Genomic DNA, 26,439 nt, shown 5'->3' with positions numbered 1-26,439 from the left:
ACATTTTCATTTTTTTGCTACATATAGAAGGAAAAGGTATATGGAAGTGCTTTAGCTTTATGCAGGGCCACAGGAGTTATATGGCAGGGAGGACCAAATTGTGCGACAGGGTTGACCAATTTATGTGGCAAGAAAATTCCAGTTATGCATTTACAAAGCCAATAGCTGTAACTCTCGCAAATGCCACACTTATTGCATTGGAAATGCTGGTTTTAGTTGTTGTTTGTCATCAACAGTCCCACTATTTGGTGCAGCTCTTCCTGCCATCATACCCCCTCCCCGGAAGCTCCCTTGCCTGGTCGCCATCTTCAGAGTCATTTTTTTGTATCGCTTCCACATCTTCTGGTAAGGTGGGTGGAGGGCTAGCATATGAATCCAGAAATTTCTTCAAGCTGCAAAACTATTCCAACAGGTAAGAAACCATTTTGTTGTGCAGGCGGGGATCTTCTCTGAATTCACAAGCTTCTTTTAAGATGCAAACACTGGATTGATTTGTAGCGGTTTTTAAGTTTGTGGTGGTGGTTGGGCTGAAGATGAGATACAGCTTAGCTTGAAAATAAATGCTTCAGTACCCTTTGTCCCACTTGAGCTTCATTGTTCATTTAAATGTCTGTGCAAGAGTGTTCTGAAAAAGGGTGCACTGACTACCAGGTAGCAGCTCTGCAAATATCCTGTAATGGTATATTTGTGTGAAAAACTATTGTTGCTCCTTTTTTTTTTGCAAGCTGAATGTGCCCATAGTTTGATCGAAAAATGTACTCCTGCAATTTCATGACAAATCTGAATAGCCTGTGAAATCCACATAGCAATGGTGCTCTTTGTAGCTGGTTTTCCTTTGCTGTTGTCTACAAAAGACACAGAGTTGTACCCCCCTGACCCCCTCTGATTGGTCTAGTTTTTTCCATATAATACATTATCACACTTTTGACATCTGACGTGTACAGCACTCTTTACGCTGGAGTGTTTGCATCTTAAAAGAAGCTTGGTACCAGAATTGATTGAGGTGGAAAAAGACGACCTTCAGTAAGAAATGCAGGTCTGTCCTTATGAATATTCTGTTTTGTTGCATTGTGTGCGGTTGTAATTCACTTACGCCACGTAGAGGCGAAAGTGCTACCAGAAAAGCTGTTTTCAAACTGGAAAGTTTTAACGATGCTTTGTGAAGAGGTTTGTAATGTTTCCTAATTAGTTGTGTTGACACTAAATTTAAGTTCCATGGTGGTGGTAGTACTTCCCTTGGAGGTGCTGATCTTTTTGCTCCCTTCAAAAATCATTTGATTACTGATTTTGTGAAGAAACTCCTTCCCAAATAGCCTCTTGAATAGGCCACTGTAGTTGCTAGGTGCACGTTTAATAAAGGATAACTCAGTTTGCTGTTCAACAGATGAGTAAGGTAACATAAGACTTTTGTATTGTCTTTTAGCAGGGTATGTCCTTGGCACCAAAGGCATTGCTTCCCTGAGAGCGGAATTGTATTCTGTGGTAGTTTTAAGGGGCCAACTTCTATGTCCTCCGGAGCCAGGCTGCTAGATTTAGCATTTTGGGGTGAAGAACTCTCCACCGTACATTGAGGGTAGACCCTGAAGGCCTTGTAGTATCTGTACATTGTCCTGTGCAATTTCTATCAGGCTTCAAGCCATGTCTGTCCTGCCCACTGTGGCGCAATTACATTTGGTGTCATTGAGATTGTTTGCATTTGTTGATCACCTTGTGTAGTAGTGGAATTTTGTGTGGGGGGGGGGGTGCGAGGAAATTTCCCTGACCAGTCTATCAACGGAGCATTCCCCAGAGATGAGGGGTGTGGGTGCCTGGAAATGAAAAATTGGCATTTTGTCTTTCAGACTGATCTATGTTCAGAGCTGCCCATTGGTTGAAAATCTGTTTGAGTCTTGTCCTTTAGTTCCCATTCGTGTGATGTGGACGCTTGTCTGCTCAGCCTGTCTGATTGTACACTGTCCTTCTTTGGCAGGTGTATTGTTATGTTTGTCTCTGGGTTGCCCACCTCCAGATCTCTTGTGTTAGCCTTGACAGTACAAAGGACTTTGTGCTGTCCTGTTTGTTGAGATAGAAAATCGTTGTTGTGCTGTCTGAATGATCACTGATTTTCTCCACAGTTGTTTCTGAAAGGCTTTCAATGCTAAGAACACGGTCTTTAGTTCTAACACACTGATATGCTCAACTGCTTTGTGATCTTCCCAAAGTCCTCTGATAATGAGGCTCCCATATGTGCTCCCCAACCCATATGCAAGTCATCTGTGGTAATGATTACTGTGGGAGTTGAGTCTGAGAATGTTCTTCCAATTGCTGTATTTGTGTTATTCCATTTTATTTCTTCCTATACTTTCCACGTGACCACCAATAGATCTTCCCAACTCCCTGTGGCTTGTGACTGATTTTGAATCCATTCCTGGATAGGTATCGAATGTAGCCTTGCATATGGTTTGAGAGGTATCCGGATGCCATTTTCCCCAGCATTTCCCCCTATCTACACCGTCAGAAAATGACCCTCCTAGTACCAGTGAGTTTCTTGCAGTAAAGACTTTAATCTTTCCTTGTAAGATTATACTTTAGCCTCTATTGAACTGATTCTCGCTCCAAGGAACAGCTTTTCTTTTTCCGGCACAGGCAACTATTACTCTTTGGTTAGGGAAAACCCAAGACTGTGCAAAGTTGACATCACAGTGTCTATGTGTTGCTTACATTTGTGCATTTGCTTTTATCAGGCAGTCGCCTAAATAGAAATAAACATATATTCAGAGTCTTTTTAAATGTGCTGCCACAGCTACCAGACACTTCGTAGATAATCTTAGTGCCGATTTGATTACGAGCACCTGGAACCTAAAATGTTCCCTGTTTACTAGAAAGCACACATTTTTGGTGCCTGTGGTTCATTGTGATACGGATATATGCATCTATGTTTTAGATCTTTTGTTGCCATAACATCTCTTTCTTGCAGTTGTGGGATGACCTCTTGCCGATTTGTCATTCTGATTTTTCTGTATTTTTATGAATTTATTCTGAGATTGAGAATTGGGCCAAGACATCTGTCTTGTTTTGGTATCAGGAAGTATGTTTGAGCAGTTCCCCTGGTTGATCTCCTCCTCTGGCACTCGATTTCTTCCTTTTGAAGTAGTTCTTGCACTTCCTGTAACAATCTGATATTTTCCTCACTTGTATGGACCACCTTATTTGGGCCCATCTTTAGTGGTGACTTGATTAGTTCTATGCAATGGCCAAATCTCAAAATTTAGTATCCAATTATCTGCAGTTAATTTCTCCTATTTTCTGAAGAAACCGTTATTCTCCCTCCCACATGTGTGTATGTATGTGTGAAGGGGCTCCTTTGTACAGAGTCACTTATTAACTGGAGTTGCTGCTCCTCTTTGTTGCTGTGGTCTCCCTCTTGCTCTCCCACTAGAGGGTTGCTGCGGTGTAGATTGAAACTTCCACTGTTGTGCACGAGTTGGTCATTGACTGGAGCTTTGCATCCCCTGACGTGAAGTTGCGCCTCAGACACTCGCTCTCCCTACCGGTCTTCTTGTAGGTGGGGATCCTCTTCTTAGGCTTCCCCTGAAGTGCAAGGCCCCATAGATTTTGCAGTCTCAATGTCCTTCTTCGGTTGTTGCAAAGTATTATCCACTACACTTCCAAACAGTTGTTTCCCATTAAAGGGGTGTTGACAATATATGCTTGGACCTCGCTTCTGAATCCAGACACTCTTAGCCAAGCATTTCCTCTTAGGGTGGCCCCTACCATCATCTGTCTCCTTATAGTATCTGCAGCGTCTAGAGCGGACATAAAAAATGTATTTGTTATTTTTTCCCTCCTCTGTGAGGGATGCTGCTCTTTTGCAGTATTGCTCAGGGGGGCGTTTCATGTGCTCTGCCATCTCTTCCCAATGTTGATAGGAAAACCTGTACAGTAGTGCATTAGAGTTCACAATGCACCATTGTGTATAATTTTCCCTTTACAATTTTCTTCCCACCGTATTCATTTTCTTGCTTCCCTTGTCCTGAAGCGGCCCAGATGTGATGGGGACGTTTGCTCTCTCTCTTGCTGTAATAATAGGTTCTGCAGGTAGTGTGCCTCTGATGTAAGTTCAGTCCTTCGAGAAATGCTTTATTGCGCTCTCTCATCCTCCAACTGTTCATGGTACTGATCTGCAGCCCTTTTGATGACCTGATTGTACATCCCAATCTGGGGGTGAAGGCCTAGAAGAATAGGTGCCTTTTCTGGTGAGTCTGCTTCAACATCTTGCCACTGTGTTTCGAGGTACTCTGAGTTTTCGGTGTCCTGGAACATGCCCTACGAGTCTGTCATATTCATCTTCGAAGATTAAGTCTTGTTCGTCCTTTTCTAGAGGTTTGGGTGTTGTTGCGGGCTCAAGTTCTTCTTTCATCCCTTCTACCTGTTCCCAGTTAAGGCTTTCAGCTAATTCTGTACATCTTTAGAGAAGCGTCAAACTCCTTTTTCTTCTGAAGAATTGCAGCCATCTTGGCTTCAAATCGCTTTTTCCTTTGTTCTCTTTCGGCCAACTGATCTTTGGCTTTGACAGGGCCCCCTGTCTTTCTTTGACGTTGAGCATTCCATCATCAAGGACTCACTTGACGGCTTTTTTGTTTTTACCTGGCTTCTGTCATCTTTCGACACTGTGGCCTTCTCTGAAGTCTTGCTGCCTCAGGTATCCTTTAAATGGGACCCGAAGAGTTCTTTCAAGTCATGCTTACTCTCGGTCAGCGAGATCTTCAACGGCAAGGCAGCTTTGACTGATTTTGAGTCTGATGAACAAGACTCGCCCCCGCAAGCTTCTTCAGTGTTATCTGAGGTCTTTTTCCCCCTCGACTTCCGATATTTTTTTGACATCAACAACTCTCATCTCGATGTCCGAGCCCTCTCCTTCAGTCACCTTGGTGATATAATCCTCCACCTCGCTACATAACCCCAGGCCCCTCAGCAATGGAGGCTCTTTCTGGCCTTGCATGGCGTAATGTGTCTGCCTCTGTTTTTCTCTCACCTTCAGGGTTTTCGTGTTTTAACACTGGCATCGCAGTGGGCACTTTGGTGATCCAACAGAAGACATTGATTACAAAGCTGGTGGCCATCCTTCTGTGCTAACTTGTAATGGCAGCTTGGGCAGATTCGAAATAGTGTATTTTCCATCACACCCAGAACAGGGGGGCCCCAGCCTTGGGAATTCTGTGGTAGAGTTGTAGACTCTAAAATCCAATGTTTTCTCAACTTCTCTCTCGACAAAACTTCTTTTCAATGCTTGAAAAGCCTTCAGCGATGCTTCAGGACCGAACAGAGTAAAAAAAAAAAAAAGAATCTGAAGATTGCGACCACGCGTGGAAGCTTCTGGGGAGGGCTTAGGACATCAGGAAGGGCTGGATTGGGCACCAAATGGTGAAACCGTCGACATCCAACAAAAAAAAAAAAAAAAAAAACACGAAGACTACTACTATACGTAGAATTCCGGACCCAACCACTAGATGGAAGAATAATGTACACTATGTGAATCAAGAAAATATTCACGCTGCAAATAAATGTTCCATCTGAGGGCCCACCTCCAAATGGTATGAGAAAGCTGAAGGGAACTGGTGCCCCCTCACTTTTGGAGGCAATACCTTGCAGTCATGTTGTCCGTAGGATCAGCACTACCTAGCCAATTAGGTGAGGAAGGAAGGCTTTGTGAGCTAGGTGAACAGCTAGCAACTCCAGATAACTGGTATAGAGATGTCTCTGGCTGGGTGTCCAGTAGCCCTGGACGCTTAGATTTTGGGAATGAGCCCTCATCCGTGAGGGAGGCGTCCATTGGTACGGTTCTCTGCAGAACTGGATCTAGGAAAGGCAGCACTTTTAGCATGTTTTTGGTGTTCTTCTCCTGTAAAGAGTGGCAAGTTGGACAGACGACCAACACTACAGCTTCCCTTTGACCCTCCTCCTGAGTCCATTAGTGCGCTAAGCACGCCTGCAACGGACGCATGTGGAGTCTAGCATGAGGTACTATGGCTACACATGAAGCTATCACACAGAAGAGAAGCATGACTGTCCTCACCGTTACCTCCTGAAACTGGGAAATGTGCCTGGAATGATTGTGTTCCTGGCAGTATTGGGGTAAGCTATTATTGAGAATTGCTCCTAGGTAAGGTTGGGTTTGAAGGAGTTAGAGGTGGAATTTTCCTGCATTAATTGTAAAGCCTAGTTGGTGAAGTAGGTTTGTGGTGATCTGAGTGTGTTGAGAGCACTTTTGATAAGTTGCACTTTTGATGAGTCACTCATCTAGATATGGAAAAACGTGTAAGTTCTGTCTGCACAAGTAAGCAGCTACTACTGCCAGACATTTGGTGACGACCCTGTGGAGGTAGTGACACCAAATGGGAGCACCTTGAATTGGAATCGATTTCCAGACCTAAGATATCAGCCATGCCATGGGTGAATAGGAATGTGAAAATAGGCAGAGTTCCGGAGAAGCCATGAAGTCGTCCTCATGTAATAACAGGGTGACATCTTGAAGAGTGACCTTGTAAAAGTGCTCTGGAAGAATGTACTCGTTTAGAGGTCTGAGGTCCAAGATGGGCCTCAGGGACTTGTATTTTTTTGGGAATAAGAAAATAAAGTGAATAGATTCCTGTGCCCTGCTGGTGGAGTGGAACAGGGTCTATAGCTTCTTTCTTGAGGAGTGCCTTTACTTCTTCCCTGAGAAACTGCTTATGTTGCAGTGAAAGTTTGTGCTTGCGAAGTAGAACATTTGGAGGTGTGGAAGTGAGCCGCAGACAATAACCATGTCGGAAAATATCCAACACCCACTGGTCGGTGGTGATATTCCACCAGGCGGAAAATAACCCATTTACTTGACCCCCAACAGGTGCTGCTTGGTCGGGTGGAATGGTGGCAAGTTAGGGTTTGGTGGTTATGGCAGATAGCTTTGTGAATCTACCCTTTGAGTTGTTACCTCAGTAGGAGCCTCTGTAGTATTTTGTAGGTGAGGTGGTTTCTGCCAGGGGACGATGGTAGGAAGTGGAGGTCCCAGGGGAGGTTGTCTTTGAGGCTTCACAGTAGGAGGAGCACGGAAAGGGGCTGTGGTGTGATGGTGTCTGTAATGCTCCCATGGCCTTAGGCGTTTCATTATCAGTCTTGATCTTCCCAAGGAGGGTGTCAACTTTAGGACCAAATTGATTTTCGCTGTTAAATGGGAGGGCCAGGAGGTCCTGTTGGACCTCTGATTTAACCCCTGAAATCCAAAGCAGAGCATGCCGTTTTAGGAGGACGCTGGAATGTATCTCTCTAGCTTCAGTGTCAGTAGCATCGAAGGCACAGAGGATGGTGGTGTTTGAGAGGTTTACCCTCAGAGACAATTTGGTAAGGTCTTTTTTATGTTCTTCTTGGTGATGTTGGAGTATATGTCATCCATCTCGTCCCAGTGAGCTCTGTCGTATCGTGGAAGAAGGCCAATTGAACTAGCGATCTGCCAGTGGGTGGCGGATTGGGCAACCACCCTCTTTCCCGCTGCATCAATTATCTTGCTCTCTTTATCTGGTGGGGGTGCCTCACCAGATGTTTGAGAGCTGGCCGTCTTGCGTGCTGTTGCAACCACTAGGGAATCTGGTGGAAGTTGACCCTTTAAGTATATATAGCGTTATTATAGTTGTTTTATTGGCTTGTGGTGTAAATACCCTAGACCTAACAGGGTTGCTAAGTATGTCAGTGGTGTGTCTTAACATTCCTTTCAGAATAGGCAGGAATTGCGCTGAGTTGAGGATAGGGTCTCAAACCAAAAACAATCCTCCAAAGGTTGAGTGTGTAACTACTTTATGAAGGGTGGTTGCTCTGCTTATAAAGTCATGGTAGGTTGTTGTATCGTCCAGGGGAAAGGGGTTTGCAGGATACAGATTAGGGTCTGTATCAGCAGGGGGTTCTGCATGGGATGCCAGAGATCCTCTTGTGGTGTGAAAGTGAAAAGATCCCCTTTGTCTCCACCCCCGTGTTAGAATGCAGTGAACCCTGTGGCAAATATGGTGCAGGAACAACAGGTGAAGCGTGGTGAGTGGGTATTGTGCACAGCTGGTATTGGTGGGGGGCTGATTTCCACCAGGCTTGTGACCTTGTCAGATTTCTTTCCTGTGATTTGGAGAAGGTGGAACATCCAAAGCCAATTTCAAGGACTTCTTTCTCTTGGATGGATGGGCAACAGTATGTGGAGGTCTGATAACGCGCCCAGTATCAAGATGGATCACAATATGTTTTTGCCTGGAGTCTATTTCCTCCTGCAAGCACTGAAGCACATGTTCCACAGGCTCGTCCCCTGTGCTGCTCTGTGAATGTGAAAGTTTTCAGTACAGACATTGATCAGTACTTGACGTCAAGGATTTCGGCTCCAATGATTTGTTCAGCTCTGAAGCAGGAGGGATCAACTCGGGAGCATGCAGCCTGTGTTGTTTTTTCAGTGCTAAGCCGAAGGTGGGCATGTCCGAGACGGACAGTCGGTGCCTACCATGGACAAAAGGCAGTGGACCCTTTGTGGTGGTCTGGTGGAGATGGCAAAGTACTCAAGAGTTGTTGACCTGGAGTGAGATTCTGCATTTTGATCTTGAAGCCTTCATTGGGGGTGGGGAAAACACCAAGATGAAAGGTGCGCCATGAGGGCGAAGGCCCACTGTCACCCCAACAAAGTCTCCATCAAACAGACAAGAGAGAAGGCAAAGGGCTGCGATCAAAACAATACCGACGGAAATAGGCGAGCAAGATATGCAACAACGGCGTTGAACCAGACGTTGGAAGAAAACAATGTAACAATGGAGCCGGTGACCATGAGCATTACCAGCAAGAGGAGGAGTCACACTATCTTGTGATTCGACAGAGTATCTGAAGAAAAACAACTTGCACATATCAAAGCCCACCTCTATATGGTAGGATTAAGTTAAGCATGTGTACCTACAGCCAGACGTGCCTCGAACATATCCTTTATGTCAATATAGAACTGCAAAGCAGATTGCATCAGCTTAAAGGGGGCACTGGTGACTAGGGTAGAAACTATGTTGGCAACAATACAAGATTCAGAATAAATCTGTCAGCTCAAGGATCATCAAATTTATCTGACAATGTTTTTATGGTTACTTTTCAGGAGTCTAGGGAGGAATTCCTTCTCAGTCCTTCAACACAAATCTTTGACTCAGAGTTTATTAGTTTAACAATTGGTTCCTCTGTACAACGTAGTCTCATTTCTGGAATACATTGTGTGAACTTCCGTGGAAATCAAACCAGGTGGTCAGCTGTTCAGAGTCTTACTATCTAAATCATGCCAGCCACCTACAGGCTACAGGGAATGCCAAAACGATATGAGTGGTTGTCTTGGAATTGTTTACCGGAAAGGATGGAATGACAGAGCTGTGGCCAAATAATCAAGCAGTTAATTCTGCAGCTATCACAACAAATTGGTCAGCCAAATAAATGATGGGTTTAAAAAAATGACCTTATCAGCAAATATACTAAAGTTTGTTGAAACTGTCATTTTAGAATAGGTAGTTTGATACACTTGTCTAACTGAAAGTAGTTTGTCTAAGGACAGTTACCTTAACTATACTTTAATAGCAAGACTACGTTTCAAGTCAGAAAGGCAGGCCAGTCTGAGGAGATAAACTGGCTTCTTAGTCTAGGTGTTTAGCAAATAATGGCATGGTTCCAGTCACCTAGCCCAAACATGTATGACAACCTCTTAGATCACCTTTCAATCTGATGCATTAATGCGGGTCAAATATAGGTTTCCTCCTCACCAAAGCCATGCCCTAATTCCAGCTCATCAGAAAACAATCCATATAACATTCTGATATTAGCCATATTGTGGAATTTCCAGTGCTTTAACTGACTTCGTACATATGGCCATAAACCAGAGTAACCCTTTTCCCAGGAAACAAATCTCTCTCAAGTAGTGTACAGATATGTGTTGCTGTAGACATCAGTTGAACTTGGAAGCACAATTCACATTCTGGCATTCACCTTATACACAACTACATTATAAATTATATACACGCGTAGGCTATCTGCTCTTGTAATATACATGGGACTGCTCACATTTGCTTTACAGGATTTGAACCTTTTGATGATTTTCCTATTTAATTATATTATTTCATTTTTGAACTTTCCAAAAACATAATTTAATACACACACGCATTTTCCTTGTGTATCCAACCTGCCTACATACATTTTCTGGAAGAACATTAACAATATTAAATTCAGCCATTGTCATTCACCATCAAAACACGTCCATTTGTTTCACCTTATGGCAAGCTCATCAGCACCTTGACATTTGTCTGGAAAGACCACACAGCTCCAACTACGAACTGATGGACACTACTTATTGAAAAGGAACATTAAAATTATATTTATGTAGTTACGAATTCTGTAAAGACAGAACTATAGCTTAAGATATTTAACTACGTCGTGAACAATTTTATGAACAATAAGCCATTCTACAAATACAATTCTTCTATATTAGGTGTCTGATTTTCACATCAACTAAGATAAAGCTATTTCTTATTGGCACAAATATTTGAGTCTCACTTCACACTTGCCACTACCTAGACACCAAAAATAACACGAAAGAGGACTGGAGAACTTTACAAGAATATCTTGTGACTTTTGCCTTAACTTTACGTACCTCAAGCAAAAATCTCTACAGAGAGCAGCCAGAGAAAGCAAATTCTTGTGCAGAAGGATGAAACTCATTCCTCCACAACTAGTTTGGTGTGCGATTAATTCTTCACTCAAACAAATCTGCATGGCCGGAACCAGTGTCTAGGGCAACACTAATGTTTAAATTATTAATTTTTAACAGTTTCTCAATATTGGCGGGCTTTGCTAAGCAACTGGTTTCACTCAGTGTTGCTTCACCCCAAGCCGAAGACATTTCCACAGACTTATACAAATCTCTCAACTCACTGCCCCATCTGCTCAAACACTTGTATCCTTAGCAATGTGCGAGCTTTATGTATCTAAGGAAGCTGTGAAAGTGGGCTTGTTCATGGGACATGCAACAAGTTAGTGCACTGGAAGCATTCATGGGTTTTAGTTGATGCAATCTGTTTAACAAGGCTAGTATGTCACAAAGGATATCCGAAATAAATGCTAATCTGGATTAGCCAATGAAGTATGCAAATAGTTGGTGAAGCTGAGTTTTAGAGGCACAGTGGCTTTGATACAGCGCATGCAGAGCCCCTTCTCATTAATCACAGGCATGCGATTGAGTTGTAGGTACCTTCTCGTCGCATTTCTCGCTCCTTGCGCTTTTCTTCTGCCCGCCGTTCTCGCTCCTTCTGTTCTTTTTGTTGCTCTCTGGCTTTCTTGTCCCTCTCCCGCTTCCGCTCCAGCTGCTCCAGGCGTTCCCTGTAAACAGTAAAGGGTCACCTAAAATTTTCCGCATTCGTTATCAGATTTTAAACAGGTTGCTTCATGCTCGACTGTCAACTTTACACCTTTCACCAATATTTATACATGGCTCAGAAGTCAGGAGAATGCGGCAGAGGAAAATGCCAAGAGGATTAACTGCAACAAAGTAATGTTTTTGGCATTACATTTCTTCTGGCAGCACTATGAGAACAAGTTACTTACTTCCTGTAATGCTTTTTCTGGTGGGCACTGTGCTGCGGGGAAAGGAGCATGGAAGCACGGCTATTATAGCAACTAATGTGGCAATTAATGTGTAAGGAAATGCCTCCTTGGCATGGTTGCCCCCTGACTTTTTGCCTTTGCTGATGCTATGTTTACAATTGAAAGTGTGCTGAGGCCTGCTAACCAGGCCCCAGCACCAGTGTTCTTTCCCTAACCTGTACTTTGTATCCACAATTGGCAGACCCTGGCATCCAGATAAGTCCCTTGTAACTGGTACTTCTAGTACCAAGGGCCCTGATGCCAAGGAAGGTCTCTAAGGGCTGCAGCATGTCTTATGCCACCCTGGAGACCTCTCACTCAGCACAGACACACTGCTTGCCAGCTTGTGTGTGCTAGTGAGGACAAAACGAGTAAGTCGACATGGCACTCCCCTCAGGGTGCCATGCCAGCCTCTCACTGCCTATGCAGTATAGGTAAGACACCCCTCTAGCAGGCCTTACAGCCCTAAGGCAGGGTGCACTATACCATAGGTGAGGGTACCAGTGCATGAGCATGGTACCCCTACAGTGTCTAAACAAAACCTTAGACATTGTAAGTGCAGGGTAGCCATAAGAGTATATGGTCTGGGAGTCTGTCAAACACGAACTCCACAGCACCATAATGGCTACACTGAAAACTGGGAAGTTTGGTATCAAACTTCTCAGCACAATAAATGCACACTGATGCCAGTGTACATTTTATTGTAAAATACACCACAGAGGGCACCTTAGAGGTGCCCCCTGAAACTTAACCGACTGTCTGTGTAGGCTGACTAGTTCTAGCAGCCTGCCACACCAGAGACATGTTGCTGGCCCCATGGGGAGAGTGCCTTTGTCACTCTGAGGCCAGTAACAAAGCCTGCACTGGGTGGAGATGCTAACACCTCCCCCAGGCAGGAGCTGTGACACCTGGCGGTGAGCCTCAAAGGCTCACCCCTTTGTCACAGCCCAGCAGGGCACTCCAGCTTAGTGGAGTTGCCCGCCCCCTCCGGCCACGGCCCCCACTTTTGGCGGCAAGGCTGGAGGGAACAAAGAAAGCAACAAGGAGGAGTCACTGGCCAGTCAGGACAGCCCCTAAGGTGTCCTGAGCTGAGGTGACTCTGACTTTTAGAAATCCTCCATCTTGCAGATGGAGGATTCCCCCAATAGGGTTAGGATTGTGACCCCCTCCCCTTGGGAGGAGGCACAAAGAGGGTGTACCCACCCTCAGGGCTAGTAGCCATTGGCTACTAACCCCCCAGACCTAAACACGCCCTTAAATTTAGTATTTAAGGGCTACCCTGAACCCTAGAAAATTAGATTCCTGCAACTACAAGAAGAAGGACTGCCTAGCTGAAAACCCCTGCAGCGGAAGACCAGAAGACGACAACTGCCTTGGCTCCAGAAACTCACCGGCCTGTCTCCTGCCTTCCAAAGATCCTGTTCCAGCGACGCCTTCCAAAGGGACCAGCGACCTCGACATCCTCTGAGGACTGCCCCTGCTTCGAAAAGACAAGAAACTCCCGACGACAGCGGACCTGCTCCAAGAAAGGCTGCAACTTTGTTTCCAGCAGCCTTGAAAGAACCCTGCAAGCTCCCCGCAAGAAGCGTGAGACTTGCAACACTGCACCCGGCGACCCCGACTCGGCTGGTGGAGATCCAACACCTCAGGAGGGACCCCAGGACTACTGTGATACTGTGAGTACCAAAACCTGTCCCCCCTGAGCCCCCACAGCGCCGCCTGCAGAGGGAATCCCGAGGCTTCCCCTGACCGCGACTCTTTGAATCCTAAGTCCCGACGCCTGGGAGAGACCCTGCACCCGCAGCCCCCAGGACCTGAAGGACCGGACTTTCACTGGAGAAGTGACCCCCAGGAGTCCCTCTCCCTTGCCCAAGTGGAGGTTTCCCCGAGGAACCCCCCCCTTGCCTGCCTGCAGCGCTGAAGAGATCCCGAGATCTCTCATAGACTAACATTGCGAACCCGACGCCTGTTTCTACACTGCACCCGGACGCCCCCGCGCTGCTGAGGGTGAAATTTCTGTGTGGGCTTGTGTCCCCCCCGGTGCCCTACAAAACCCCTCTGGTCTGCCCTCCGAAGACGCGGGTACTTACCTGCCAGCAGACCGGAACCGGGGCACCCCCTTCTCTCCATTCTAGCCTATGTGTTTTGGGCACCACTTTGAACTCTGCACCTGACCGGCCCTGAGCTGCTGGAGTGGTAACTTTGGGGTTGCTCTGAACCCCCAACGGTGGGCTACCTTGGACCAAGAACTAAGCCCTGTAAGTGTCTTACTTACCTGGTTAACATAACAAATACTTACCTCCCCTAGGAACTGTGAAAATTGCACTAAGTGTCCACTTTTAAAACAGCTATTTGTGAATAACTTGAAAAGTATACATGCAATTTTGATGATTTGAAGTTCCTAAAGTACTTACCTGCAATACCTTTCGAATGAGATATTACATGTAGAATTTGAACCTGTGGTTCTTAAAATAAACTAAGAAAAGATATTTTTCTATACAAAACCTATTGGCTGGATTTGTCTCTGAGTGTGTGTACCTCATTTATTGTCTATGTGTATGTACAACAAATGCTTAACACTACTCCTTGGATAAGCCTACTGCTCGACCACACTACCACAAAATAGAGCATTAGTATTATCTATTTTTACCACTATTTTACCTCTAAGGGGAACCCTTGGACTCTGTGCATGCTATTCCTTACTTTGAAATAGCACATACAGAGCCAACTTCCTACATTGGTGGATCAGCGGTGGGGTACAAGACTTTGCATTTGCTGGACTACTCAGCCAATACCTGATCACACGACAAATTCCAAAATTGTCATTAGAAATTGATTTTTGCAATTTGAAAAGTTTTCTAAATTCTTAAAAGACCTGCTAGGGCCTTGTGTTAGATCCTGTTTAGCATTTCTTTTAGAGTTTAAAAGTTTGTAAAAGTTTGAATTAGATTCTAGAACCAGTTGTAGATTCTTAAAAAGTATTCCAACTTTTAGAAGCAAAATGTCTAGCACAGATGTGACTGTGGTGGAACTCGACACCACACCTTACCTCCATCTTAAGATGAGGGAGCTAAGGTCACTCTGTAAACTAAAGAAAATAACAATGGGCCCCAAACCTACCAAAATACAGCTCCAGGAGCTTTTGGCAGAGTTTGAAAAGGCCAACCCCTCTGAGGGTGGCAACTCAGAGGAAGAGGATAGTGACTTGGAGGAAAATTCCCCCCTACCAATCCTATCTAGGGAGAACAGGGTCCCTCAAACCCTGACTCCAAAAATAATAGTCAGAGATGCTGGTTCCCTCACAGGAGAGACCAACACCTCTGAAATCACTGAGGATAGCCCCAGTGAAGAGGACATCCAGTTAGCCAGGATGGCCAAAAGATTGGCTTTGGAAAGACAGATCCTAGCCATAGAGAGGGAAAGACAAGAGATGGGCCTAGGACCCATCAATGGTGGCAGCAACATAAATAGGGTCAGAGATTCTCCTGACATGTTGAAAATCCCCAAAGGGATTGTAACTAAATATGAAGATGGTGATGACATCACCAAATGGTTCACAGCTTTTGAGAGGGCTTGTGTAACCAGAAAAGTGAACAGATCTCACTGGGGTGCTCTCCTTTGGGAAATGTTCACAGGAAAGTGTAGGGATAGACTCCTCACACTCTCTGGACAAGATGCAGAATCTTATGACCTCATGAAGGGTACCCTGATTGAGGGCTTTGGATTCTCCACTGAGGAGTATAGGATTAGATTCAGGGGGGCTCAAAAATCCTCGAGCCAGACCTGGGTTGACTTTGTAGACTACTCAGTGAAAACACTAGATGGTTGGATTCAAGGCAGTGGTGTAAGTAATTATGATGGGCTGTACAATTTATTTGTGAAAGAACACCTGTTAAGTAATTGTTTCAATGATAAACTGCATCAGCATCTGGTAGACCTAGGACCAATTTCTCCCCAAGAATTGGGAAAGAAGGCGGACCATTGGGTCAAGACAAGGGTGTCCAAGACTTCAACAGGGGGTGACCAAAAGAAAGGGGTCACAAAGACTCCCCAGGGGAAGAGTGATGAGACAACCAAAACTAAAAATAGTAAAGAGTCTTCTACAGGCCCCCAAAAACCTGCACAGGAGGGTGGGCCCAGAGCCTCTTCACAAAACAATGGGTACAAGGGTAAAAACTTTGATCCCAAAAAGGCCTGGTGTCATAGCTGTAAACAGCATGGACACCAAACTGGAGACAAGGCCTGTCCCAAGAAAGGTTCCACTCCAAACTCCCATCCAGGTAACACTGGTATGGCTAGTCTCCAAGTGGGATCAACAGTGTGCCCAGAGCAAATCAGGGTCCACACTGAAGCTACTCTAGTTTCTGAGGGTGGGGTGGATTTAGCCACACTAGCTGTCTGGCCGCCTAACATGCAAAAATACAGACAGCAACTCTTAATTAATGGGACTATGTAGGAAGTTGGCTCTGTATGCACTATTTCAAAGTAAGGAATAGTATGCACAGAGTCCAAGGGTTCCCCTTAGAGGTAAGATAGTGGCAAAAAGAGATAATACTAATGCTCTATTTTGTGGTAGTGTGGTCGAGCAGTAGGCTTATCCAAGGAGTAGTGTTAAGCATTTGTTGTACATACACATAGACAATAAATGAGGTACACACACTCGGAGACAAATCCAGCCAATAGGTTTTGTTATAGAAAAATAGCTTTTCTTAGTTTATTTTAAGAACCACAGGTTCAAATTCTACATGTAATATCTCATTCGAAAGGTATTGCAGGTAAGTACTGTAGGAACTTCAAATCATCAAAATTGCATGTATACTTTTCAAGTTATTCACAAATAGCTGTTTTAAAAGTGGACACTTAGTGCAATTTTCACAGTTCCTAGGGGAGGTAAGTATTTGTTAGGTTAACCAGGTAAGTAAGGCACTTACAGGGCTTAGTTCTTGGTCCAAGGTAGCCCACCGTTGGGGGTTCAGAGCAACCCCAAAGTCACCACACCAGCAGCTCAGGGCCGGTCAGGTGCAGAGTTCAAAGTGGTGCCCAAAACGCATAGGCTAGAATGGAGAGAAGGGGGTGCCCCGGTTCCGGTCTGCTTGCAGGTAAGTACCCGCGTCTTCGGAGGGCAGACCAGGGGGTTTTTTTAGGGCACCGGGGGGGACACAAGTCCACACAGAAATTTCACCCTCAGCAGCGCGGGGGCGGCCGGGTGCAGTGTAGAAACAAGCGTCGGGTTTGTAATGGAAGTCAATGGGAGATCTAGGGATCTCTTCAGCGCTGCAGGCAGGCAAGGGGGGGGTTCCTCGGGGAAACCTCCACTTGGTCAAGGGAGAGGGACTCCTGGGGGTCACTTCTCCAGTGAAAGTCCGGTCCTTCAGGTCCTGGGGGCTGCGGGTGCAGGGTCTCTCCCAGGTGTCGGGACTTAGGATTCAAAGAGTCGCGGTCAGGGGAAGCCTCGGGATTCCCTCTGCAGGCGGCGCTGTGGGGGGTCAGGGGGGACAGGTTTTTGTACTCACAGTCTTAGAGTAGTCCTGGGGTCCCTCCTGAGGTGTTGGATCTCCACCAGCCGAGTCGGGGTCGCCGGGTGCAGTGTGGCAAGTCTCACGCTTCTTGCGGGGAGCTTGCAGGGTTCTTTCAAAGCTGCTGGAAACAAAGTTGCAGCCTTTCTTGGAGCAGGTCCGCTGTCCTCGGGAGTTTCTTGTCTTTTCGAAGCAGGGGCAGTCCTCAGAGGATGTCGAGGTCGCTGGTCCCTTTGGAAGGCGTCGCTGGAGCAGGATCTTTGGAAGGCAGGAGACAGGCCGGTGAGTTTCTGGAGCCAAGGCAGTTGTCGTCTTCTGGTCTTCCTCTGCAGGGGTTTTCAGCTAGGCAGTCCTTCTTCTTGTAGTTGCAGGAATCTAATTTTCTAGGGTTCAGGGTAGCCCTTAAATACTAAATTTAAGGGCGTGTTTAGGTCTGGGGGGTTAGTAGCCAATGGCTACTAGCCCTGAGGGTGGGTACACCCTCTTTGTGCCTCCTCCCAAGGGGAGGGGGTCACAATCCTAACCCTATTGGGGGAATCCTCCATCTGCAAGATGGAGGATTTCTAAAAGTTAGAGTCACTTCAGCTCAGGACACCTTAGGGGCTGTCCTGACTGGCCAGTGACGACTCCTTGTTGCTTTCTTTGTTCCCTCCAGCCTTGCCGCCAAAAGTGGGGGCCGTGGCCGGAGGGGGCGGGCAACTCCACTAAGCTGGAGTGCCCTGCTGGGCTGTGACAAAGGGGTGAGCCTTTGAGGCTCACCGCCAGGTGTCACAGCTCCTGCCTGGGGGAGGTGTTAGCATCTCCACCCAGTGCAGGCTTTGTTACTGGCCTCAGAGTGACAAAGGCACTCTCCCCATGGGGCCAGCAACATGTCTCTAGTGTGGCAGGCTGCTGGAACCAGTCAGCCTACACAGATAGTTGGTTAAGTTTCAGGGGGCACCTCTAAGGTGCCCTCTGTGGTGTATTTTACAATAAAATGTACACTGGCATCAGTGTGCATTTATTGTGCTGAGAAGTTTGATACCAAACTTCTCAGTTTTCAGTGTAGCCATTATGGTGCTGTGGAGTTCGTGTTTGACAGACTCCCAGACCATATACTCTTATGGCTACCCTGCACTTACAATGTCTAAGGTTTTGTTTAGACACTGTAGGGGTACCATGCTCATGCACTGGTACCCTCACCTATGGTATAGTGCACCCTGCCTTAGGGCTGTAAGGCCTGCTAGAGGGGTGTCTTACCTATACTGCATAGGCAGTGAGAGGCTGGCATGGCACCCTGAGGGGAGTGCCATGTCGACTTACTCGTTTTGTCCTCACTAGCACACACAAGCTGGCAAGCAGTGTGTCTGTGCTGAGTGAGAGGTCTCCAGGGTGGCCTAAGACATGCTGCAGCCCTTAGAGACCTTCCTTGGCATCAGGGCCCTTGGTACTAGAAGTACCAGTTACAAGGGACTTATCTGGATGCCAGGGTCTGCCAATTGTGGATACAAAAGTACAGGTTAGGGAAAGAACACTGGTGCTGGGGCCTGGTTAGCAGGCCTCAGCACACTTTCAATTGTAAACATAGCATCAGCAAAGGCAAAAAGTCAGGGGGCAACCATGCCAAGGAGGCATTTCCTTACAGACTAGAATAGAGGGCCTGAGGGATACAGGTGCCAGTGTCACCATGGTGACAGAGAAACTGGTTTCCCCTGGCCAATACCTGACTGGAAAAACTTACACAGTCACCAACGCTGACAATCAGAGAAAAGTACATCCCATGGCAATGGTTACTTTAGAATGGGGAGGGGTCAATGGCCTGAAACAGGTGGTGGTCTCCTCAAATATCCCAGTGGACTGTCTGCTTGGAAATGACCTGGAGACCTCAGCATGGGCTGAGGTAGAACTAAAAACCCATGCAGCAATGCTGGGTATCCCTGAACTGGTGTGTGTGAAAACAAGAGCACAATGCAAGGCACAGGGTGAACAAGTAGAGCTGGAGTCTGGAAGAATGGCCCAGCCTACCAAGAGAACAGGAAAGTCAGTTGGGAAACCAACTGCAACACAGCAAAAGAAAGGGAACCTCTCTTCTCAGGAAGAAGTTCTGCCCTCTGAGGGAACTGGGCCTTTGGAGCTTGAACCTTATCAGGTTGAGCTCTTAGGCCCAGGGGGACCCTCAAGGGAGGAGCTGTGTAAGGGGCAAGAAACCTGTCCCTCTCTTGAAGGCCTTAGGCAGCAAGCTGCTGAAGAGTCCAAAGGCAAGAAAAATGGAACACATAGGGTCTATTGGGAAGATGGACTCCTGTACACTGAGGCCAGAGACCCCAAACCTGGTGCCACTAGGAGAGTGGTAGTGCCTCAGCTGTTCAGAGAGTTCATCCTAACATTGGCCCATGACATTCCCCTTGCTGGACATTTGGGACAAACCAAGACGTGGGAGAGGTTAGTCAACCACTTCTACTGGCCCAATATGTCCAACATGGTTAAGGAGTTTTGCCTCTCCTGCCCCACCTGTCAAGCCAGTGGTAAGACAGGTGGGCACCCAAAGGCCCCCCTCATTCCACTTCCAGTGGTGGGGGTTCCCTTTGAAAGAGTGGGTGTGGACATAGTTGGTACACTAGAACCTCCCACAGCCTCAGGAAATATGTATATCCTGGTAGTAGTGGATCATGCTACCAGGTATCCTGAAGCTATTCCCCTTAGGTCGACTACTGCCCCTGCAGTAGCCAAGGCCCTCATTGGTATCTTTACCAGAGTGGGTTTCCCTAAGGAGGTGGTGTCTGACAGAGGTACCAACTTCATGTCAGCATACCTAAAGCACATGTGGAATGAGTGTGGAGTGACTTATAAATTCACTACACCATACCATCCACAAACTAATGGCTTGGTTGAGAGATTCAACAAGACATTAAAAGGCATGATCATGGGGCTCCCAGAAAAACTCAAAAGGAGATGGGATGTCCTCTTGCCATGTCTGCTTTTCGCTTACAGAGAGGTGCCACAGAAGGGAGTAGGATTCTCACCCTTTGAACTTCTGTTTGGTCATCCTGTAAGGGGACCACTTGCCCTTGTTAAAGAAGGCTGGGAGAGACCTCTCCATGAGCCTAAACAAGACATAGTGGACTATGTACTTGGCCTTCGCTCTAGAATGGCAGAGTACATGGAAAAGGCAACCAAAAACCTTGAGGCCAGCCAACAGCTCCAGAAGTTTTGGTATGACCAAAAGGCTGCACTGGTTGAGTTCTAACCAGGACAGAAAGTCTGGGTTCTGGAGCCTGTGGCTCCCAGGGCACTCCAGGACAAATGGAGTGGCCCTTACCCAGTGCTAGAAAGGAAGAGTCAGGTCACCTACCTGGTGGACCTGGGCACAAGCAGGAGCCCCAAGAGGGTGATCCATGTGAACCGCCTTAAGCTCTTCCATGACAGGGCTGATGTGAATCTGTTGATGGTAACAGATGAGGATCAGGAGGCAGAGAGTGAACCTCTCCCTGATCTTCTGTCATCAGACCCAAAAGATGGCTCAGTAGATGGAGTGATCTACTCAGACACCCTCCCTGGCCAACAGCAAGCTGATTGTAGGAGAGTCCTACAACAGTTTCCTGAACTCTTCTCCTTAACCCCTGGTCAGACACACCTGTGTACCCATGATGTGGACACAGGAGACAGCATGTGTAGGAAGTTGGCTCTGTATGTGCTATTTCAAAGTAAGGAATAGCATGCACAGAGTCCAAGGGTTCCCCTTAGAGGTAAAATAGTGGTAAAAAGAGATAATACTAATGCTCTATTTTGTGGTAGTGTGGTCGAGCAGTAGGCTTATCCAAGGAGTAGTGTTAAGCATTTGTTGTACATACACAAGACAATAAATGAGGTACACACACTCAGAGACAAATCCAGCCAATAGGTTTTTATATAGAAAATATCTTTTCTTAGTTTATTTCAAGAACCACAGGTTCAAATTCTACATGTAATATCTCATTCGAAAGGTATTGCAGGTAAGTACTTTAGGAACTTCAAATCATCAAAATTGCATGTATACTTTTCAAGTTATTGACAAATAGCTGTTTTAAAAGTGGACACTTAGTGCAATTTTCACAGTTCCTGGGGGAGGTAAGTTTTTGTTAGTTTTACCAGGTAAGTAGGACACTTACAGGGTTCAGTTCTTGGTCCAAGGTAGCCCACCGTTGGGGGTTCAGAGCAACCCCAAAGTCACCACACCAGCAGCTCAGGGCCGGTCAGGTGCAGAGTTCAAAGTGGTGCCCAAAACACATAGGCTAGAATGGAGAGAAGGGGGTGCCCCGGTTCCGGTCTGCTTGCAGGTAAGTACCCGCGTCTTCGGAGGGCAGACCAGGGGGGTTTTGTAGGGCACCGGGGGGGACACAAGTCCACACAGAAATTTCACCCTCAGCAGCGCGGGGGCGGCCGGGTGCAGTGTAGAAACAAGCGTCGGGTTTTCAATGTTAGTCTATGAGAGATCTCGGGATCTCTTCAGCGCTGCAGGCAGGCAAGGGGGGGATTCCTCGGGGAAACCTCCACTTGGGCAAGGGAGAGGGACTCCTGGGGGTCACTTCTCCAGTGAAAGTCCGGTCCTTCAGGTCCTGGGGGCTGCGGGTGCAGGGTCTCTCCCAGGCGTCGGGACTTTAGGTTCAAAGAGTCGCGGTCAGGGGAAGCCTCGGGATTCCCTCTGCAGGCGGCGCTGTGGGGGCTCAGGGGGGACAGGTTTTGGTACTCACAGTATCAGAGTAGTCCTGGGGTCCCTCCTGAGGTGTTGGATCGCCACCAGCCGAGTCGGGGTCGCCGGGTGCAGTGTTGCAAGTCTCACGCTTCTTGCGGGGAGCTTGCAGGGTTCTTTAAAGCTGCTGGAAACAAAGTTGCAGCTTTTCTTGGAGCAGGTCCGCTGTCCTCGGGAGTTTCTTGTCTTTTCGAAGCAGGGGCAGTCCTCAGAGGATGTCGAGGTCGCTGGTCCCTTTGGAAGGCGTCGCTGGAGCAGGATCTTTGGAAGGCAGGAGACAGGCCGGTGAGTTTCTGGAGCCAAGGCAGTTGTCGTCTTCTGGTCTTCCGCTGCAGGGGTTTTCAGCTAGGCAGTCCTTCTTCTTGTAGTTGCAGGAATCTAATTTTCTAGGGTTCAGGGTAGCCCTTAAATACTAAATTTAAGGGCGTGTTTAGGTCTGGGGGGTTAGTAGCCAATGGCTACTAGCCCTGAGGGTGGGTACACCCTCTTTGTGCCTCCTCCCAAGGGGAGGGGGTCACAATCCTAACCCTATTGGGGGAATCCTCCATCTGCAAGATGGAGGATTTCTAAAAGTCAGAGTCACCTCAGCTCAGGACACCTTAGGGGCTGTCCTGACTGGCCAGTGACTCCTCCTTGTTTTTCTCATTATTTTCTCCGGCCTTGCCGCCAAAAGTGGGGCCTGGCCGGAGGGGGCGGGCAACTCCACTAGCTGGAGTGTCCTGCTGGGTTGGCACAAAGGAGGTGAGCCTTTGAGGCTCACCGCCAGGTGTGACAATTCCTGCCTGGGAGAGGTGTTAGCATCTCCACCCAGTGCAGGCTTTGTTACTGGCCTCAGAGTGACAAAGGCACTCTCCCCATGGGGCCAGCAACATGTCTCGGTTTGTGGCAGGCTGCTAAAACTAGTCAGCCTACACAGATAGTCGGTTAAGTTTCAGGGGGCACCTCTAAGGTGCCCTCTGTGGTGTATTTTACAATAAAATGCACACTGGCATCAGTGTGCATTTATTGTGCTGAGAAGTTTGATACCAAACTTCCCAGTTTTCAGTGTAGCCATTATGGTGCTGTGGAGTTCGTGTTTGACAAACTCCCAGACCATATACTCTTATGGCTACCCTGCACTTACAATGTCTAAGGTTTTGTTTAGACACTGTAGGGGTACCATGCTCATGCACTGGTACCCTCACCTATGGTATAGTGCACCCTGCCTTAGGGCTGTAAGGCCTGCTAGAGGGGTGTCTTACCTATACTGCATAGGCAGTGAGAGGCTGGCATGGCACCCTGAGGGGAGTGCCATGTCGACTTACTCGGTTTGTCCTCACTAGCACACACAAGCTGGCAAGCAGTGTGTCTGTGCTGAGTGAGAGGTCTCCAGGGTGGCATAAGACATGCTGCAGCCCTTAGAGACCTTCCTTGGCATCAGGGCCCTTGGTACTAGAAGTACCAGTTACAAGGGACTTATCTGGATGCCAGGGTCTGCCAATTGTGGATACAAAAGTACAGGTTAGGGAAAGAACACTGGTGCTGGGGCCTGGTTAGCAGGCCTCAGCACACTTTCAATTGTAAACATAGCATCAGCAAAGGCAAAAAGTCAGGGGGCAACCATGCCAAGGAGGCATTTCCTTACAGCATGCCTGTCAAAAACAAAATCTTTAGACAGTCTGACCATGTTAAGGAAAGCATCAAGGTGGAAGTCCACAAGATGCTGGAATTGGGAGTAATTGAGCGCTCTGACAGCCCCTGGGCTAGCCCAGTGGTCTTAGTCCCCAAACCTCACACCAAAGATGGAAAGAAAGAGATGAGGTTTTGTGTGGACTACAGAGGGCTCAATTCGGTCACCAAGACAGATGCTCATCCAATTCCTAGAGCTGATGAGCTCATAGATAAATTAGGTGCTGCCAAATTCCTAAGTACCTTTGACTTGACAGCAGGGTACTGGCAAATAAAAATGGCACCTGGAGCAAAAGAGAAAACAGCATCCTCCACACCTGATGGGCATTATCAGTTTACTGTTATGCCCTTTGGTTTAAAGAATGCCCCTGCCACCTTCCAAAGGTTGGTGAATCAAGTCCTTGCTGGCTTGGAGTCCTTTAGCACAGCTTATCTTGATGATATTGCTGTCTTTAGCTCCACCTGGCAGGATCACCTGGTCCACCTGAAGAAGGTTTTGAAGGCTCTGCAATCTGCAGGCCTCTCTATCAAGGCATCCAAATGCCAGATAGGGCAGGGAACTGTGGTTTACTTGGGCCACCTTGTAGGTGGAGGCCAAGTTCAGCCACTCCAACCCAAGATCCAGACTATTCTGGACTGGGTAGCTCCAAAAACCCAGACTCAAGTCAGGGCATTCCTTGGCTTGACTGGGTATTACAGGAGGTTTGTGAAGGGATATGGATCCATTGTGACAGCCCTCACTGAACTCACCTCCAAGAAAATGCCCAAGAAAGTGAACTGGACTGTGGAATGCCAACAGGCCTTTGACACCCTGAAACAAGCCATGTGCTCAGCACCAGTTCTAAAAGCTCCAGATTATTCTAAGCCGTTCATTGTGCAGACTGATGCCTCTGAACATGGGATAGGGGCAGTTTTGTCCCAAACAAATGATGATGGCCTTGACCAGCCTGTTGCTTTCATTAGCAGGAGGTTACTCCCCAGGGAGCAGCGTTGGAGTGCCATTGAGAGGGAGGCCTTTGCTGTGGTTTGGTCCCTGAAGAAGCTTAGACCATACCTCTTTGGGACTCACTTCCTAGTTCAAACTGACCACAGACCTCTCAAATGGCTGATGCAAATGAAAGGTGAAAATCCTAAATTGTTGAGGTGGTCCATCTCCCTACAGGGAATGGACTTTATAGTGGAACACAGACCTGGGACTGCCCATGCCAATGCAGATGGCCTTTCCAGGTTCTTCCACTTAGAAAATGAAGACTCTCTTGGGAAAGGTTAGTCTCATCCTCTTTCGTTTGGGGGGGGGGGTTGTGTAAGGAAATGCCTCCTTGGCATGGTTGCCCCCTGACTTTTTGCCTTTGCTGATGCTATGTTTACAATTGAAAGTGTGCTGAGGCCTGCTAACCAGGCCCCAGCACCAGTGTTCTTTCCCTAACCTGTACTTTGTATCCACAATTGGCAGACCCTGGCATCCAGATAAGTCCCTTGTAACTGGTACTTCTAGTACCAAGGGCCCTGATGCCAAGGAAGGTCTCTAAGGGCTGCAGCATGTCTTATGCCACCCTGGAGACCTCTCACTCAGCACAGACACACTGCTTGCCAGCTTGTGTGTGCTAGTGAGGACAAAACGAGTAAGTCGACATGGCACTCCCCTCAGGGTGCCATGCCAGCCTCTCACTGCCTATGCAGTATAGGTAAGACACCCCTCTAGCAGGCCTTACAGCCCTAAGGCAGGGTGCACTATACCATAGGTGAGGGTACCAGTGCATGAGCATGGTACCCCTACAGTGTCTAAACAAAACCTTAGACATTGTAAGTGCAGGGTAGCCATAAGAGTATATGGTCTGGGAGTCTGTCAAACACGAACTCCACAGCACCATAATGGCTACACTGAAAACTGGGAAGTTTGGTATCAAACTTCTCAGCACAATAAATGCACACTGATGCCAGTGTACATTTTATTGTAAAATACACCACAGAGGGCACCTTAGAGGTGCCCCCTGAAACTTAACCGACTGTCTGTGTAGGCTGACTAGTTCTAGCAGCCTGCCACACCAGAGACATGTTGCTGGCCCCATGGGGAGAGTGCCTTTGTCACTCTGAGGCCAGTAACAAAGCCTGCACTGGGTGGAGATGCTAACACCTCCCCCAGGCAGGAGCTGTGACACCTGGCGGTGAGCCTCAAAGGCTCACCCCTTTGTCACAGCCCAGCAGGGCACTCCAGCTTAGTGGAGTTGCCCGCCCCCTCCGGCCACGGCCCCCACTTTTGGCGGCAAGGCTGGAGGGAACAAAGAAAGCAACAAGGAGGAGTCACTGGCCAGTCAGGACAGCCCCTAAGGTGTCCTGAGCTGAGGTGACTCTGACTTTTAGAAATCCTCCATCTTGCAGATGGAGGATTCCCCCAATAGGGTTAGGATTGTGACCCCCTCCCCTTGGGAGGAGGCACAAAGAGGGTGTACCCACCCTCAGGGCTAGTAGCCATTGGCTACTAACCCCCCAGACCTAAACACGCCCTTAAATTTAGTATTTAAGGGCTACCCTGAACCCTAGAAAATTAGATTCCTGCAACTACAAGAAGAAGGACTGCCTAGCTGAAAACCCCTGCAGCGGAAGACCAGAAGACGACAACTGCCTTGGCTCCAGAAACTCACCGGCCTGTCTCCTGCCTTCCAAAGATCCTGTTCCAGCGACGCCTTCCAAAGGGACCAGCGACCTCGACATCCTCTGAGGACTGCCCCTGCTTCGAAAAGACAAGAAACTCCCGAGGACAGCGGACCTGCTCCAAGAAAGGCTGCAACTTTGTTTCCAGCAGCCTTGAAAGAACCCTGCAAGCTCCCCGCAAGAAGCGTGAGACTTGCAACACTGCACCCGGCGACCCCGACTCGGCTGGTGGAGATCCAACACCTCAGGAGG

General features: G+C 47.5%; 1 protein-coding gene across 11 annotated transcripts in view; it reads right to left on the bottom strand.

Annotated features, from left to right (window-relative positions):
* LOC138301017 (cyclin-dependent kinase 11B-like) overlaps positions 1-26,439 on the bottom strand; it is a 634,168-nt gene that overhangs the window by 365,572 nt on the left and 242,157 nt on the right. For all 11 annotated transcript variants that reach the window (XM_069241025.1, XM_069241026.1, XM_069241031.1 and 8 more), the window contains one exon: positions 11,252-11,379. In XM_069241025.1, coding sequence (XP_069097126.1) covers positions 11,252-11,379 — 128 coding nt within the window. The remainder of the gene's footprint in view (positions 1-11,251; positions 11,380-26,439) is intronic.

The sequence above is a fragment of the Pleurodeles waltl genome, chromosome 6 (assembly GCF_031143425.1).
Source record: "Pleurodeles waltl isolate 20211129_DDA chromosome 6, aPleWal1.hap1.20221129, whole genome shotgun sequence".
Lineage (NCBI taxonomy): Eukaryota > Metazoa > Chordata > Amphibia > Caudata > Salamandridae > Pleurodeles > Pleurodeles waltl.
This window is presented reverse-complemented; position numbering and strand designations above follow the sequence as displayed.